We start from the raw sequence: 17231 nt of genomic DNA, 5'->3' as shown, positions 1-17231 counted from the left end.
AGAACTTCTGGTAGAGGACAAACAGTGGCAGTACCTGAAGTAGCATTTTTCTTTCTGAACTTATTGGGGGGAAGGGGGGTGTCAAGATTACAAGGCTGTCAGATTAGTTTGGCAGGTGCAGGTTAGATCAGATGGATCTAGTGATGATGCAATCAGCCTGGAAAGTCCCTGGAGAGCTAGAGAAAGCTGGCCTGATCCAGTTATAGCCAGGTGGCTGATGCAATACAGTAGCCATGTCAGGATGACTAAGCATCTACTGTGATTGGTGGCTGCGTCCACCAGGTGTATATAATGGAGTGAAACTAAAGCTCTATGCGGGATGCTATGAGCGGAGAGAGTGAAAGAAGTATCTGTATTATATCTTTGCACTGTAAAATAAACTACACTTTTCTAAGTAGCAGAGGACTTTCTGATGGTGTTATCCTGGACAGACTGCCAATCCGCTTGGCTTCCGCGTCAGGGGGAATATACCAGTGTTTACAAAGCATTTTACTCTGAAAATGACAAACACAGAAGAAACAGAGTTGCTCTAATAGTGAGGCAAGACGTAGCACAAGCAGTCAAAGGCTATTAATGCAAAGTCTGAGCAAATAATATTACTCAGACTTCATGGAAAGCCTACCAACAGAACCCAGGGTGGGTAAACATCAATGAATTACAAATTTAAAAATCAGATTATTTTATTTAAATCCATTTTTTAAATAAAATGCCTTTTGAGGAAAAATTTATCTAAAGATAGTTTAAATAGTTTTCTGTTGGGATACATTATAGTCCAAAGGTTATTCATCATGAAATAAGGATTAGTTTTTAATTATGAGGCTGTACAGTCACACAACGTTTAAAGTTTTTGGTAAAGGAATTCTATTAATCCATTTACAATGTCATGATCTTTCTGAGGTTTCTGTAAGATTATTTTAGGCAATTTTTCTAGAAGATATTGCAGTTCTCAAAACTGAATTTGTGTCTGCAAAAAATGTTCTTCACAGCAAAAAATGTTATAATGTTGAGAAAAAGAACTTAATCCTGGTGATTTGTTTCTCCCAATTGCTCTAAGCGCAGCTTTCACTTCACATTCAAAAATGGTAGGTTCCTTTTCAAAAGATTTTTCTTTGACGGAATCTGTCATTCTTTCATCTCTTCAGTGTAGCATTCCCATCTTTTCTTTATTCTGTCCTGCTCAGTTATTGTATTTCCATTTTGATCTTTCAGCATGTCTAACTTTGAATTTCCCTGCTGAGTGACCTTGGGCTAGTCACAGTTCTCTCCGAACTCTCTCACACACACCCCACCTCACAAGGTGCCTGTTGTGGGGAGGGGAAGGGAAGGCGACTGTTAAGTCGGTTTGAAACTCCTTAAAGGTAGAGAAAATCGGAGTATAAAAACCAACTCTTCTTCTATCTTATCCCTATGTTCTTTAACATCTACATGAAACCGCTAGGTGAGGTCGTCCGGAGATTTGGGCTGGACTGTCACCAATATGCAAATATCACTATGCTGTATCTCACTCTTCCAGCTGATCCTAGGGAAGCTGTAGAAACCCTGAAATGGAGCTTGAAGGCAGTTTTGGAGTGGATGTGGGCTAATTACCTGAAGTATAATCCCAAGAAGATGGAAGTGCTACTGGTAGGCAGAAGGTCTGACCTGGAATTTAAGGTGTCCCCCATTCTGGATGGGTTTGCACTCCCCTTGAAGGAACAGGTCCATAGTCTGGGGGTGCTCTTGGACCCAGGCCTACTGCTGAATAAGCAGGTGGCATCTGTGACCAGGAGTGCCTTTTACCAGCTTTGACTGGTTAGCCAACTGTGGCATTTCCCGGGCAAAAAAGATCTGGCCCCTCTGGTGCATGCCCCCCTTACATCTAGATTAGATTACTACAATGTACTCTGTGTGGGGCTGCCCTTGACAGGTGCCAGGATGTTGACTGGAGTGGGTTGTAGGGACCATATCACTCCCGTCTTGGCCCATCTACCCTGGCTCCCAATTTGTTTCTGGGTACAATTCAAGGTGCTGGTCTTGACCTTCAAAGTCCTATACGGTTTGGGATCAACATACCTGAAAGACTGCCTACTCCCTTATTAACATGCCCAACCACTATGGTCATCTTCTGAGGCCCTGCCTCAGGTGTCCCCACCTTCTGAGATTAGGTGGGTGGCAACCTGAGAGAGGGTCTTCTTGGTCATGGCACCAAGGCTCTGGAAGTCTCCCTCCATGGTGGTTCATTTTTCCCCTTCTGTTGCCATCTTCCACAAGATGTTTAATTTGGCATGCCCTCAGTGATCCCTCCTTCCTAATCAATGATTGAATTGCTGTTTTTATGTTTTTTGTGTGTTTTAACTGTTTTTTAATTGTTTTGATGTGTATTTGGGGGTGTTGATTTTAATGGTTTTAGAATGTGGTTTTATTATGTATGTTTTAAATTGTTAGCCACCTTGGTAGACCTTGTAAAGGCAGAAAGGTGGCATGCAAATTTTGCAAATAAAAATAAACAGCATCAATTACACACTGAACAGGATGATGTAAATAAAATGATCCCCTGGCCAAAGGCCAACCGTAACACATTTAAAAGATAAACCCCTTTTGTGAAAAGCCCAGTTAAAAAGTAATGTTTTGGTTTGGTGTAAAAGTTGGCATTTTAAATGCTGTTTAAACATCATCCAACCAGAGTGGTCTCTACCCCAGCCTTCTACTGGCAAACTGAACTCAAGTGGCAGTTCTTACATATAAGGCTTCAGGGAAATAGGATTTAAAAAGGAAACTATTATTGATCCCTGCCAGGGTTAGGAGAAATAAGGAGGCTTAAAACTATTTGCAGGTAACACACTGCTTTTGCTGGGCTCATCTATATTAACCCTTGGGTACACAGAACAGTTAACAGCCAAGCTTCTATTCGTGAGGTCAATGTCACCTTCCCTCAACCTCAGGATTCTCAGTGGAAATGTGAACTCTTCTCAGAAACCACAAATCTTTCACTAGTTTCCCCCCAAAACTGGGCTTTGAGACAGCTACAGTCTCTTCCCCAAGCATTCACTATGCTAGGCTGCAAAGAGGAGATGCGGACACTTCCAGAGTCACCTGAGAAAGGATTATCAGCCTGTTTTATGTGCCATCAAATCACTTCCAACTTATGATGTCCCTACAGTCCACAATAGCCATGCGGATTAGCCTTGGATTCCTCATGTTAACAGATCACTTCAGGATACAATGGTTCCACATTATCATACCACACCCTCATTAGCACATTATCTTGATACTTACAGGACAATGATTTGCACATTACCTTTAATACTTTGCAGGACAATGACTCAGCTCAAACCCAACCCCCTTCTGACTATATATTACTCTTCCTACACACTTGACACTGAGAGACACTGTCCTTCAGTGTTACTCCTCTGAAGATGCCTGCCACAGCTGCGGGGGAAACGTCAGGAAAGAAAATACCAAGACCGCGGTTACACAGCCCGGACAACCTACAAGAACCAATGAACTCAGACCATGAAAGCCTTCAACAATATCCCTATGAATTAGTGATCAAAACATCCTAACAGCTTTGCTCAGACCTTGCAAACTGAAGGCCGTAGCTCCCTTTACTGAGTCAGCCAATCTCATGTTGGACCTTCCTCTTTTCTTACTGCCTTCAACATTTCCTAGCATTATTGCCTTCTCCAGTGAGTCGTCTTCTCATGATGTGACCAAAGTACAACAGCCTAAGTTTAGTCATTTTAGCTTCTAGGGATAATTCAGGCTTGATTTGATCTAGAACCACTTATATGTCTTTTGGGGGGTCCACAGTATATGTAACACTCTCCTCCAACAAACACATTTCTAATAATTCAATCTTCTTCCTGTCGGCTTTCTTCATTGTCCAGCTTTCACATCCATATGTAGAAATGGGACTAGATTTTAGTCCAGGAGCACCTTAGAGACCAACAAGATTTTTGAGGTATACATTTTCAAGAGTCAAAGCTCCCTTCATCAGAAACATAGTAATAGGGAATACCATGGTATGAATTACCTTGGTCTTGGTCTTAGACTTTGGGATCTTTTCTAGTTCCTTCATGGCCACTCTTCCAAGTCTCTCATTTCCTTATTTCTTGGTTATAGTCTCTCTTTAGGTTGATGACTGACCCAAGGAATATTATCAGCCTATGCTATTGTGAACATAAACCTCTTTGAAAACATTCACTGATTTACAGCCCATTCCTGAGGATTGGGCTGATAGTGGAGGCGGCATGACCCCGCTGCCAGCGCAAGTGCCCTCTTATTACAGAATAAGAGGCACTTATGCTGGTGACAGGGGCAGTTCCATTGGCGCCTGGGCGCTGCGGGGCTGCACAGTGCACCTCCAACGACACAGCTTCTCCAGGAGCTAAACCCCAGAAGAGAAATGCGTTGACGGCATGGGGGAGGCATTCCCAGGGCACCCTCAGGGGTGGAGCTGACTGTAGTCAGCTTCCTAAGCTCCTCCAGCCCAGGAACCAGTTTTTTCTTGGCGCGGCATCCAGCCCAGGTTTTTCTTGCTGCGGCATCACTGTTTCCAATGGGGCTTTTATCCCCTTTTTAAAAATTTTGTTATAAAGACCTTTTTTTAGCTTTGCAGCGAGCGGGAAACCTCTTTGGAGGCACCTGTGAGCACTTGTCCCGTGGTAATCCCACAAACAGCATCCAGAGACAAAGAGTCCAAAAGAGAGCTGATTTAATGGAAAACATACAGGTATGCAGAGCTTACAGGTACATTGGCACGAATGGCAATTGGGAGCATGGGGTAGGCCTATAAGGGAAAGTACTAGTCACAACAGGTCAAGGCCACCCCCCTTCTACTGAGGAGTCGTTCCCACGGGAGATAGCACTGGATCAGGAATTCAGCAGTTAGCAAGGTTGGCCTTGAGAGGCACCTGGTAGAATCAAAACTAAAACAGTCAGAGTCTGACAGGCTGCTTAGAGCTGTGGAAAGCAGGCCTGACATTCCGCCCTCCTTTAGCCCCCCCCCCCCACTGTCCACCACCAGTCCAGGCTTGTCAGGGTAGGCAGTATGGAATTGGCGGACCAAACGGGGTGCAGACATGTCCCGTGCACGTACCCATTCATTGTGGGTGGGACCGAAATGTTTCCAACGGACCAAGCAGCGGAGGGACCCATGACGGACATGAGAGTCCAAGATTTTTGCAACCTCAAAATGCTCCTCCCCCCCCCCCAACCATCACTGGCACGTCAGGAAGTGGTTCAAGATGCCACTCGGGGGAAGGTATGTGTGGCTTTAGCAAACTGACATGAAAGACAGGATGGATTCTCCTGAGTGATTTTGGGAGTGAAAGTTCCACAGTGACTGGGTTGATGATACGAGCAATGGGGAAGGGACCCACGTACTTGGCACTGAGTTTGTTACACGGGCGGTTGGACCGTAGATTCTTGGTGGACAAATAAGCCATGTCTCCCACTGAGTAGTCCTTGCCTGGTGAGCGATGTTTATCAGCTTGATCTTTGTATGTACGTTTAGCTCGCTCTAGATTACGTATCAGCCAAGGCCAGGTTGTTTGAATCGTGTGCACCCAGTCAGCAACACTGACTAGTACTTTCCCTTATAGGCCTACCCCGTGCTCCCAATTGCCATTCGTGCCAAAATGTGAGCACTTGTCCCGTGGTAATCCCACAAACAGCATCCAGAGACAAAGAGTCCAAAAGAGAGCTGATTTAATGGAAAACATACAGGTATGCAAAGCTTACAGGTACATTGGCACGAATGGCAATTGGGAGCACGGGGTAGGCCTATAAGGGAAAGTACTAGTCACAACAGGTCAAGGCGGCCCCCCTTCTACTGAGGAATCGTTCCCACGGGAGATAGCACTGGAACAGGAATTCAGCAGTTAGCAAGGTTGGCCTTGAGAGGCACCTGGTAGAATCAAAACTAAAACAGTCAGAGTCTGACAGGCTGCTTAGAGCTGTGGAAAGCAGGCCTGGCAGCACCGCAGCGGCGCCTCGGTCACACCCTCCCCAGCCGCTGCAAGGCTCAAGAATGGGCTGTCAGCCTGCTTGCTTCAGAACAGACTCTAAGGCCTATACAAGTCTCCTGAGACAGGTTCTCTTCCACACTGGAGATGCAAAACTTAACTGAACTGAGATGACAGTGTGGCAACTTTTCTCTCACTCATTTGGCTTCCTCAGCCATCTGTGGGCCCTGATCTGCCAGCGCTGTTTTTTTCTTTAAAGGAAATGCAAGCTGAAGGGGCTGCACCCCTGACTCCTGCAAGAGGTCTTCAAGACCTCTTGGCCGATGGGAGACGTGCCACAAGACTGGAGGAGGACGAATGTTATCCCAATCTCGAAAAAAGGGAGGAGAGATGACCCAAAAAACTGTCAATCCGACCTCTGTCCCAGGGAAGATATTTGAGCAGATTTTAAAGGTTTGTGAGCACCTGAAGGACCACGTGGTGATCCAGGGAAGCCAGCAGATTTGTTCCTAACAGGTCCTGCCCCACCAACCTCGTTTCCTTCTTTGATCAACTGACGAGCTTACTGGATCAAGGGAATGCTGTTGATGTTGTTTACCTGGATTTCAGTAAAGATTTGAACAGGGTCCCTCATGATGGGTAAACTGGAGCACTGCAGACTAGACTCTAGGACAGTTAGGTGGATAGGGACCTGGTTGGAGAACCACAACCGAAGTGTAGTTGTCAATGGCATTTCATCTGACTGGAGGGAGGTGGGGTGCCACAAGGCTCAGTTCCTGGCCCAGTACTTTTCAAAAAATTTATGAATGATTTAGATGAGGGGGTGGAGGGACTACTCATTAAATTTGCAGATGACACCAAATTGGGAGGAGTAGTGAACACCCCAGAAGATAGCAATAGAATTCAATGAGATCTGAACACACTGGAAAAGTGGGCGGATGTGAACAAGATGCAATTCAACAAGGACAAGTGCAGAGTTCTATATCTGGGTAACAAAAATGAGAAGCACGCATACTGGATGGGGGATACACTTCTGGCTAACACTGTATGTGAACAAGATCTAGGGGTACTAGGTGGAATGGAAGGCTAATGTGGTCTTGGGATGTATCAACAGGGGAATAACATCCAGATCACAAGATGTCACAGTCCCGCTATACAGTGCATTGTTCAGGCCTCACCTGGAGTACTGTGTGCAGTTCTGGAGACCTCACTTCAAAAAGGATACAGACAGAATGGAGCGGGAGAGTGACAAGAATGACCAGGGGCCTGGAGACCAAGCCCTATGAGGAAAGGCTGGGAGACTTGGGAATGTTTAGTCTGGAAAAGAGGAGGTTGAGGGGGGACATGATTGCTGTCTTCAAGTATCTGAAGGGCTGTCACTTAGAAGAGGGCAGGGAGTTGTCCTGTTGGCAGCAGAAGATAGGACTTGCAAAAAAGGGGTTACATTACGGGAGGAAAGGTAATGGCTGGATACTGAGTGGGGGAGAGTTGTACAGCAGTGGAATCGGCTGCCTAGGGAGGTGGTGAGCTCCCCCTCACTGGCAGTCTTTAAGCAGAGGCTAGACAAGCACTTGTCAGGGATGCTGTGGGCTGATCCTTCATTGAGCAGGGAGTTGGACTATATCCGTGTTGGCGAACCTATGGCACGCGTGCCAAGTCCGGCACACCAAGCCCTCTCTGTGGGCACGCGCGGGGGCTTTGAAGGGAGAGCGGAGCCGTTCAAAGCCCCCCCCCCTTCCCTGGACTCCCCGCCGCCCAGCTGGGTGAGGCAGAGGGAACAGAACCAGGAAGAAAAACATATGAGCTAATTTGACAGAAAGCTGGCAGACACCCTCACATGCACCTTGCATAGACTGGAGCCAAAAACACAGAAGGAAATAACGCTAGGAAAAGGTAGCAATGAAGGCCAGTTAGCGTGTAATGTGCTGGGCCATATAGAGGCAGGAGCCATGCAGATCAGTTGAGGTGCTTCAGCTTGGATGTGGTGGTCGCAGACACCCCTTCCCCCCCAGCTGCTTGTGTGAACTGAATCACCACAGGTGGGAGGGCAGGTGGGACAGGAAGCCACCTTGTTTCCTTTCCTTTATCCCTTAGAAGCTCCTTGATCCATTGATCTTGAGCAGCATATATCTAATGTTTGAGGGATATAAGGACTGAAACAAATCTTGCCACTGACAATGTAGCCGTGGGATCCCTGTCACTTAATAAAAAAGGCATTATGTCAGACACAGAGGCATTAGATCTATATGTTAAAAGGGGAGAGATGTAACGTGATCTAAGTTCCTCATAAAAGCAGCATTCCAAGAGGGCAGGAGCTAATAAACCAACAGAGCCAGGAGAGCAAGGACAGGTCCTGTCTGGGTGTGGTATATTCAAAATCCTGCCCTGCATAACCATAGAGGGGTCAGCATTCAGTCTAGCTAAACAGAAGGCTCTAGAAAGCGGGAAAACCACGTGGTGGCCACCTTGGGGGTTACCGCACTTGTATTCCCAGCGATGTGTTAAGACCACGGTTACACAGCCCGGATAACCTACAAGAACCAATGAACTCTGACCGTGAAAGCCTTCGACAATATTTTGATGTATTAAGAGTTTGAAAATGTTATAAAAAATACTGTTCGCACTTTCTATGTATTCCCACCGATGTATTAAGAGTTTGAAAACGTTATAAGAAATACTGTTCGCACTTTGTTTGGCCCCTTTAGCTGTGGAGATGTCTTCCAAACATTTATAAGCCGTGGTATCCAAAAACCCTTTTAAAGCGATGTTTTTTACAACATTTTCAAACTCTTAATACATCGCTGGGAATACAAAGTGCGGTAATCCCCCCTTGTTTCAAGCGCTCCCCTCTGGAGAAGTCTACCTGCAAGCAGAAAACTAGCACAACAGGAGCAAGATGAGGGGAGGGGGGGCAGAGCACCTCTGAGAAGCAGGCTACCTTTAGGGGCCTTTTTGTTTTATGGGGAATTTCCCCGGGGTGTCCGCGCTGGGCCACAGGCAGCAAATCAAAGAGAAGTCCAGGACCGCCTTTTAAGGGGGGGGGGAAGCAGCTGACGGGGCGACCGGCCCCCTTCCGCCACCGGCGTGGGCCAGGCCCAGCCCCGGGCCCGCCGTCTATATTTAGCCCCGCGGGAGAGGGTGGGGGGAGGGGCGCGGCCCACCGGCCCGCCAGAAGCGCCGAGGTCCCGCCGGGGCCCTTCCCTCCCCGCGGCCCCACTCACCGGCCACCGGGGAAGGCTTGCGCAGCACCGCCCATCGGTTCTTCCACTGAGGAGAGACAGAGAGAGAGAGAAAGGGGGGGGGTCGGTTAGTCAGTCGGTCGGTCGGTCGGCCCGACCGCCCCCCCCCCGCCCCGGGGCCTTCGCCGCGCACCTTCTTGCCGTCCCTCCACTTGAGCGGGCCCTCCACCACCGCCGCGGCATCCGTCATCTTCAGTCATGATTCCCGACAGCTGCCGCCGTCGCCGCCGGGTCACTCCCGCCAAGGCCTCATTGGGCCGCCGCGCCGGGCTGGCGGGAGGGCGGAGCTGGGACGGGGGCGGCGGCGCGGGGCCTGGTCGCTGAGGGGCGGCGGTGGCTGAGGGGGCCGCAGGGCGCCGGGCGCCCTGCGGCCCCCTCAGCCACCGCCGCCCCTCAGCGACCAGGCCCCGCGCCGCCTCTCCATCGCGCAGGCCCTTCCTCTTCTCAGGATTGAACCTGTGGCCTTCTGCATGTCGGGCTGCCAACCTCCAGGCAGAGCGTCGTGAAATCAAAAAACCGAGCACTTAACGGCCTAAAAAAGCCGTTACGCCTATGTCAGAACAGCGCGGCCTTGGTCTAGGTCCTTGACGCTTGTAAAATACATTGTTGTCAGAGGTCGCCTTTCGATTGCGTGTGGTGGTACAGTGGGTGGTACAGTAGTGTGTGTGGTACAGTGTGTGTGGTACAGTAGCCAGCTAGCCCGGGAGCACCTTGCCGCTGCGCGATTGTTCACAAGTGTCGCAATTTACAATTTTTTTCACAATAAAGTGGCTTTTCAATATTTGTGGTACATCACGCTACATTATTGGCAGGAAATAGTGAAGATTGGAAACGACTACTGCTGAAAGTTAAAAGAGATAGTGCCAAATCAGGACTACAGCTGAACATCTAGAAAACACAATTCACAGTGTTAGTCTGCCTGCAGTAGTAGAAAAGGGCAAGAGTCCAGTAGCACCTTAAGGACTAACAAAAATATTTTCTGGCAGGGTATGAGCTTTCAGGGTATCTGAAGAAGTGAGCTGTGGCTCACGAAAGCTCATACCCTACCAGAAAATATTTTTGTTAGTCTTTAAGGTGCTACTGGACTCTTGCCCTTTTCTACTAGAAAACAAAAGTAATGACTATGAGAGAATTACACAACTTTAAGGTTGACAATGAGGAAATTGAAATTGTCCAAGACTTCCTATTCCTTGGTTCCATCATCAACCCAAAGGGAGACGGCAGCCAAGAAATCAGAAGGAGATTGAGACTGGGAAGGGCAGCCATGAAGGAGCTAGAAAAGATTTTGACGTGTAAGGATGTGTCACTGGCCACCAAGACTACTGTAGATTAATTCATGCCACTGTATTCCCTATTACTATGTATGGGTGTGAAAGCTGGACAATGAAGAAAGCTGACAGGAAGAAAATAGATTCCTTTGAAATGTGGTGTTGGAGGAGAGTGTTACGGATACCGTGGACTGCCAAAAAAACAAATCAGTGGGTTCTAGATCAAATCAAGCCTGAACTGACCCTAGAAGCTCAAATGACTCAACTGAGGCTATCGTATTTTGGTCACGCCATGAGACGACAAGAGTCACTGGAAAAGAAGGTCATGCTAGGAAAAGTTGAGGGCAGCAGGAAAAGAGGAAGACCCAACAAGAGATGGATGGACTCAATAAAGGAAGCCACAGCCTTCAATTTGCAAGATCTGAGCAAGGCTGTCAAAGACAGGTCATTTTGGAGGACTTTCATTCATAGGGTCACCATGAGTCGGAGGCGACTTGACGGCACTTAACACACACAAAAACCGTTACCCCAGGTATAGCTGATCAAGGATAACGCACTGGAGATCAGGAAGTACTTTTACAGCTTGTTCTATTTAATGGTACCAAGTTTAAACATACAAGCCGGAATCAAATCTCTCCAGCCGAAACACAGAGTCAGACTGCAGAAAGAATCACACTTGCAGTTCAGAATTGATCACTTATATAGACTTCTAACAATAAGGATACTGTCTTTAATCACCTCATGCTGTCAAAACAAACAGTCTCTGTAACGCCAGTGCAAAACAGTTCTTTCGCAAAGGTCTTTGTAATGAAATAACGCAGAGAAAGCCTGCAGCGTTTTGGGATGTTGCAAACTGAGGAATTTTAGTGTGCTTATGCAAACTAAGTGAATAGAGGAGAAAGGAGAGGAAGGGGGGTGATTCTTGACACGCATTTATCTACATGGGTGTCACGTCTAAAAGGGGAAACCTAAACCTGTTTATGTACACAGCGACAGTAAATAGTGCCACAGGCAAAATACCTTTATTTGGGGCACTTCACTTACGGCATAAAAAAGCTGTTAAGCCTATTTCAGAACAGCGCGGCCTTTATCTAGGTCCTTGACACTTGTAAAATACAGTGCGTAGTACAGTAGCCAGCTAGCCCAGGAGCACCTTGCCGCTGTGCAATTGTTAACAAGTATCACAATGTACGCCCTGACCTGGATGGCCCAGGCTAGCCTGATCCTGTCAGATCTCAGAAGCTAAGCAGGGTCAGCCCTGGTTAGTATTTGGATGGGAGACCACCAAGGAAGTCCAGGGTTGCTGTGCAGAGGAAGGCACTGGCAAACCACCTCTGTTAGTCTCTTGCCATGAAAACCCCAAAAGGGGTCGCCATAAGTCGGCTGCGACTTGACGGCACTTCACACACACACACACACATCACAATTTACAATTTTTCCACAATAAAGCGGCTTTTCAATATTTGTGGTACATAACACAACACAATAGAAATGTCCATAGAGGCCAATGACTATTATTTCTGTTTGACTACCAAACCTCCAGGCAGAGGCAGATCTACTGTGAAACTAATGGAGCTTAAGCTTCAGGGCCCCAAAATCCCGGAGGGGCCCCCCTGAAGCCACTTTCTTTTAATGAGTTAATTTCTCAACAAAATCGATGGGACTTTTTCTTAGTGGTAGAATCATAAGCCAATGGGTTGACGTCCTTAATATTGACCTTAGAATATGCTCTAATACCCATTTCATGTGGCCTCAAAATCTCCCTGTAATGGGTCAGATTTCAAAAAATTTCTCAGGGGCTTGCAGCGCTCGAACCCCCCAGCTGTAAGGGCTCTCTGAACTCACCAGAATCTATTCATAGCCTACATTTTGGCAGCTGGATCCTCAAATCCTTCGCTGGTGCATTGTTTAATAATTCTATAGTTTTATTTCATCACTGTATGGCCCATTTTCAAGGACTCCACCCCACCACCCTGTTCTCCGCCATTTGGGTCTCAAGGTCCTTGCAAGGGCAGTTGGGCGTTGCCCTATTGTTGCTGGTTGCGAAGGGGCCCCCATAACAGTTCAAGCTTCAGGGCCCCAAAAATTTAGGTCCGCCACTGCCTCCAGGTACTAGCTGGAGATCTCCTGCTATTACAACTGATCTCCAGCCGATAGAGATCAGTTCCCCTGGAGAAATCGGCCGCTTTGGCCATTGGACTCTATGGCATTGAAGTCCCTCCTCTCCCCAAGCCCCGCCCTCCTCAGGCTCCACCCCAAAACCTCCCCTGGTAGTGAAGAGGGACCTGGCAACCCTATCTGCATGCCAAGCAGATGCTCCACCACTGAGCCATCCCCCCCCAATGGCTGCGCCATTACAGGTAAGGTGGGAAGTGCACCCCCGATCCACTTTTTCACGCTCCCCCCCCTTTCCCTCTGCTGGGGTCGGCACCCCTCATGGGCCAGGCGGCCCTTGTGCTCATGAGTGCCAGGCAGTGGCAAGAGCCCACATGTTGCCTTTGCCCCTGTCCCCAGCAGCAAGGAGGTGCAATGTTCGCAGTCGAGGACAGAAGGGGGGAATGAGATGGATGTGGAACCGTCTCCTGTCCCCTGCAGTAATGGCCCCTTTCCCAGTGGTCACAGAGTGAGGGCGTTGCGGTGAACAACAGTGCCCGAACACCACAGGTCTCTGAATCCCCAAAGACTACTCTCATCCTTTATGTTTCAGAGAAGAACAGCCCCCCCCCTCAAAACGACAGCGGGCTAGACCTCAATCCCTGTCACCTGGAGATCCCTTGTGATAGTGGGAGATCTCCAGCCACTACCGGGGGGGGGCGGTGGCAACCCAACCTCATCCTCAGTACATAGCCTTCTGAGCTAGGCGGACCAACGTTACAGTTATTGGGATCTGGAGAGCCGCTAACAGTGGCTCGGGTCCACCTCGTGGTGCAAAAGCTGGTTGGTCTCTCCCAGCCACCATGGTGATGGCCTCTGGGCACCGTGGGGCTTTGGACAGAATGGTGTGGGGGTGTCGCCGAGGGGCAGACACGAGTGGAAGAGGACTTGGGTGACTTGTCCCACTCTTTGTGACCCCTGCACCGCTGTGGCCACCTCCTCACCACATCTGGCACCTCGACTTGTCCAAAGGGGTCAGCCTGCACCCTTTTGGCCGCTGAACTCACCATTGACACCCTGTTTCAATTGCCAGGTTTGTGGATCTGGCTGTGGCACAGCAAACCTCTTAGGAGGTGGCTCAGGTGCGCCATTGCTGCACCATCCATGGCCGCAGCGCAAGTCCCCCCCCTTGTGCTCATGAGTGCCAGATCTAATTCTCAACTTGGCCAAATCTGTGGATACTTAAATAAGAGATTGGAGCCATGGACAAGACAGATCTTTCTATGAAATATGGCCCAAATTTGCAGAAAAAATGAAATTTAAAAAAATACACTAGGTGTATTAAACAGTGTCACAACAATAAAAGGAGTGCGTGTAGCTTTAAGAATCAGATGCCCTCAGAGGCCATTGCTAGGAAACCACACAGCCTTCAAGCCTTGGTTTTTATCAGTAAAAGGCCTATTCCGGGGCTGTTTTGGCATTTGAGGGAGGAGGCAGACTAGGAGTGAAAAAGTCTCTGGAAAAGAGTAAACTGGGCATCGCCTTACTGGATCTGGTGCTACCTAGCCTGGTATGGAGCTTGGACGAGATGGGCACCGCCTTGCCCTGTGCCGGAATCAGGCAGGCTGAGCACCATCTAGCTTTTACTTGTATGGGGACTGGGAGAGCTGGGTGCTACCTCACTTCGCCTTGTGCAGACATTGGGTGCCACCTCCCCCACACCTTGTGGGACTTGGGCAGGCCAGATGCAGCTTGCAACATCCTCCTGACAACAGCACTGAGAGTGTGTGACTTGCACAAGGTCACCCAGCAAGCTTCCATGGCACAGTGGGGATTTCAACCTGGCTCTGTTATATCCTGACACTCTAAAAATTACTCCACACTTGATCTTAGCTTACTCTCTTTACCTCCCCCTGGCAGCCTCTCCCTGGGAAAAGTCTGACCAATTCACAAAAGTTGTGTAGTATCAAGTTGCTCAGGTGAGTTGTGTGGTAAGCCCAGGCAAATTGTGTGGCATCAAGTTGTAGCCACTGCAGCACCTGGGTGAGCTGCACAAATTGCATGGTAGCAAGTTGCCTGGTGCTTGCCCCTGGTCTGGATGAGTCTTCCCTCCAGGTAGAATGGGTTTGGAATGGGAGGTGGAATGACAGAAATGGGGGAGCCTTCCTGACCTCAGGCGGGCCATTCCACAAGGTGGTGTCCACAAGAGAATGCTCATGTCTGGGCCAACGTTCCCAATGTGCAGAGGGGCCCCTTCAGAAGGTTTTGTTCAGATGAGTGGAGATGTCACATCAGTGCATTGCAAGAAAGGCAGTCCTGTAGGTATGACGGTCCAAGGCAATATGGGGCTTTGTGTATGCAAACTAGTACATTGAATTTACTGAAAGGTAACCAATGGATTGACTGCATAATGGGTATGTTACTACTCAGTGGATAGAATCTTTGTACGAAATGTCTTATGAATGGGATAAAATAATCTTGATTTTATTATTAATATTCTATTTTTAAGACTGTCTAGTGTCAGAATGCTGGCGGAAGGAAGCAGGCTTTCAAAACGGTTCCATATGATCCTTCTGCAGTTCTTATAAATTGTGTGAAATTTCAGGGAACCCTACTCAATGAGGAAAACTTGTCTGCCATCAGTGGTATTTCTCACCAGAACCACTGACTTTAACGGGCCAGTTACCAAATTTGATTCATAGCCTTTAGCCGTTATGATAAGATCAGGACAGGATATTATGGGAATAAAAATGAGGCACAAATACTTTATAAACTAGCGGTACCCTGCCACGCGTTGCTGTGGCCCAGTCTGGTGAAATGGAAGAGAGAAAAGAGAAAGTGCATGTGTCTAATACACTGGTTCCCAACCGGGGGTCCACGGACCCCCAGGGGTCCACGAGAACTAAATTAAGGTCCGCGAAAGAAAGTTATAAACCCATAATAAATTAATATTTTCAATTAAAACTTCTCTATTATAAAAATATATATATTCAAATATTATTCTGAGTTTAATGTTTAACTAACAGTTATGATTAAAGTTTATTTTCAAATTCTTGGAATTTTTATTTTGAACCTTGGGGTCCCTGCACTGAACAAAAAAGTCTTAGTGGTCCCTGGTCAAAAAAAGGTTGGGAACCACTGGTCTAATATGTTTAATTTCACAATGCTTGTGGGTATACAATATTTTTTGTTGTTCCATTGTCTGCAGATATAGAGATTTTCTGGTTTGCCGAACTCTAGAACACGCAACATATAATTGTCCATGTGAGAAGCAATCCGTGTCTAGATCTAAACCGCACAATTCTAAAGATTGGCTCTGAGCTTTGTTGATGGTGATTGCAAACGCCAATCGAATTGGGAATTGCAATCTCTTAAATTGAAAAGGCATATCCATTGGAATCATAGGAATGCGAGGAATGAGGACATCTTCATCTTTGAAAGGCCCTGTCAAGATTGTTGCTTCTATGACATTGCCCATGAATTTTTTTAGTGCAAGCCGTGTGCCGTTGCAAAGCTTTGGCTGGTTGATATTTCACAACATGATAATTGGCACGCCGATTTTCAATTGCAGTACGTGCGGTGGCATCCCTGGCAGATCGAGTGAATTCAAAAATTCTGTTGGATAATTAACCGCTTCATCTGCTTCCACAACAGTGTCGACGGACTTGTATGTGACTGGCTCGCTTTGAATGTGACACTGAATAATATTGTTAAGTTCGTAGACGTCTTTGTTGTTGGCCGCAAGAATAGCTCGTTCACTCAGCCAATCGTGATTCTTATAATTGGTTTGAATAGTGAGAAATACTTTTTCAACCAATTCTTCTTTTGACGTCACTAAATTGCAGAAGTTATGAGGCAATGAAATTCGTCCTGAGGTCAGATCAACCAGTACCTTTCCGTTCCCAATTTCCACCAGTTGATGTGAGAATATCTCAGCTGATCGATCGTTTTGCAGCTGGACACATATTTGTTGTTAATTTTAACGACTTGACGTGTCGCCACAAAGTAGAGTATTTCAGGCAAGCATTTATTTCGTCCGGTGGTGTCGATCGAGGAATTACAGGTAATTTTTGCCTGAAATCTCCTGCAAGCAATATTAATGCGTTCCCAAATGGTCTGATGTTTCCACGCAAATCTTGCAATGATCGATCCAGAGCCTTGAGCGATGTCTTGTGCACCATTGTGCATTCATCCCAAACAATAAGTTTGCATTTCTGCCATACTTTTCCCTTGCCGGATGCTTTGGAAATGTTGCATGTGGGAGTTTCAATGAATTGCATGTTCAATGGTAATTTCAAAGCGGAATGAGCAGTTCTTCCACCTGGTAGCAATGTCGCAGCTATTCTGGACGACGCAAGAGCTAAGGCTATGTCATTTTGGGATCGAATTGCTGCCAGAATCATTCTAATTAGGAACGTTTTACCAGTTCCTTCTGGTGCAACTAAGAAGATAGCGTGTGTTGCTTTGACGTCCAACAGATGGTGCTGTTTTTCAAAAAAAGCATGTTTTTACCTGTCGCAACGGCACAACCCCCCACGCCAGGGCAAATTTGGCGCAGGGGCCCACACTGATGCAAAAAGGGGGCATTCTAGGGGGTGGGGCAGCCGCTAGTCAGATACCTGAGGGCTTTTGGCATGAGAACGCCCACTTTCTCCGGCATAAAATTACACCAGGTGAAATCATGG

At 47.4% G+C, this 17231-nt stretch overlaps 1 protein-coding gene across 1 annotated transcript in view; it reads right to left on the bottom strand.

Annotated features, from left to right (window-relative positions):
- The window catches only part of DOK7 (docking protein 7), a 42283-nt gene extending 32869 nt beyond the window's left edge, over window positions 1-9414 (bottom strand). Inside the window, exons 1-2 of the mRNA XM_056855308.1 lie at window positions 9318-9414; window positions 9167-9212 (exon numbers count right to left, since the gene is read on the bottom strand). Of these exons, the coding sequence (XP_056711286.1) occupies window positions 9167-9212; window positions 9318-9374 (103 nt within the window). The 5' untranslated portion in view covers window positions 9375-9414. The remainder of the gene's footprint in view (window positions 1-9166; window positions 9213-9317) is intronic.
- Window positions 9415-17231: the final 7817 nt, after the last annotated feature.

Source organism: Euleptes europaea, chromosome 9 (genome assembly GCF_029931775.1).
Source record: "Euleptes europaea isolate rEulEur1 chromosome 9, rEulEur1.hap1, whole genome shotgun sequence".
Taxonomy (NCBI): Eukaryota; Metazoa; Chordata; class Lepidosauria; order Squamata; family Sphaerodactylidae; genus Euleptes; species Euleptes europaea.
The sequence above is the reverse complement of the archived record's forward strand: the minus strand, read 5'-3'. Positions and strand labels throughout refer to the sequence as shown.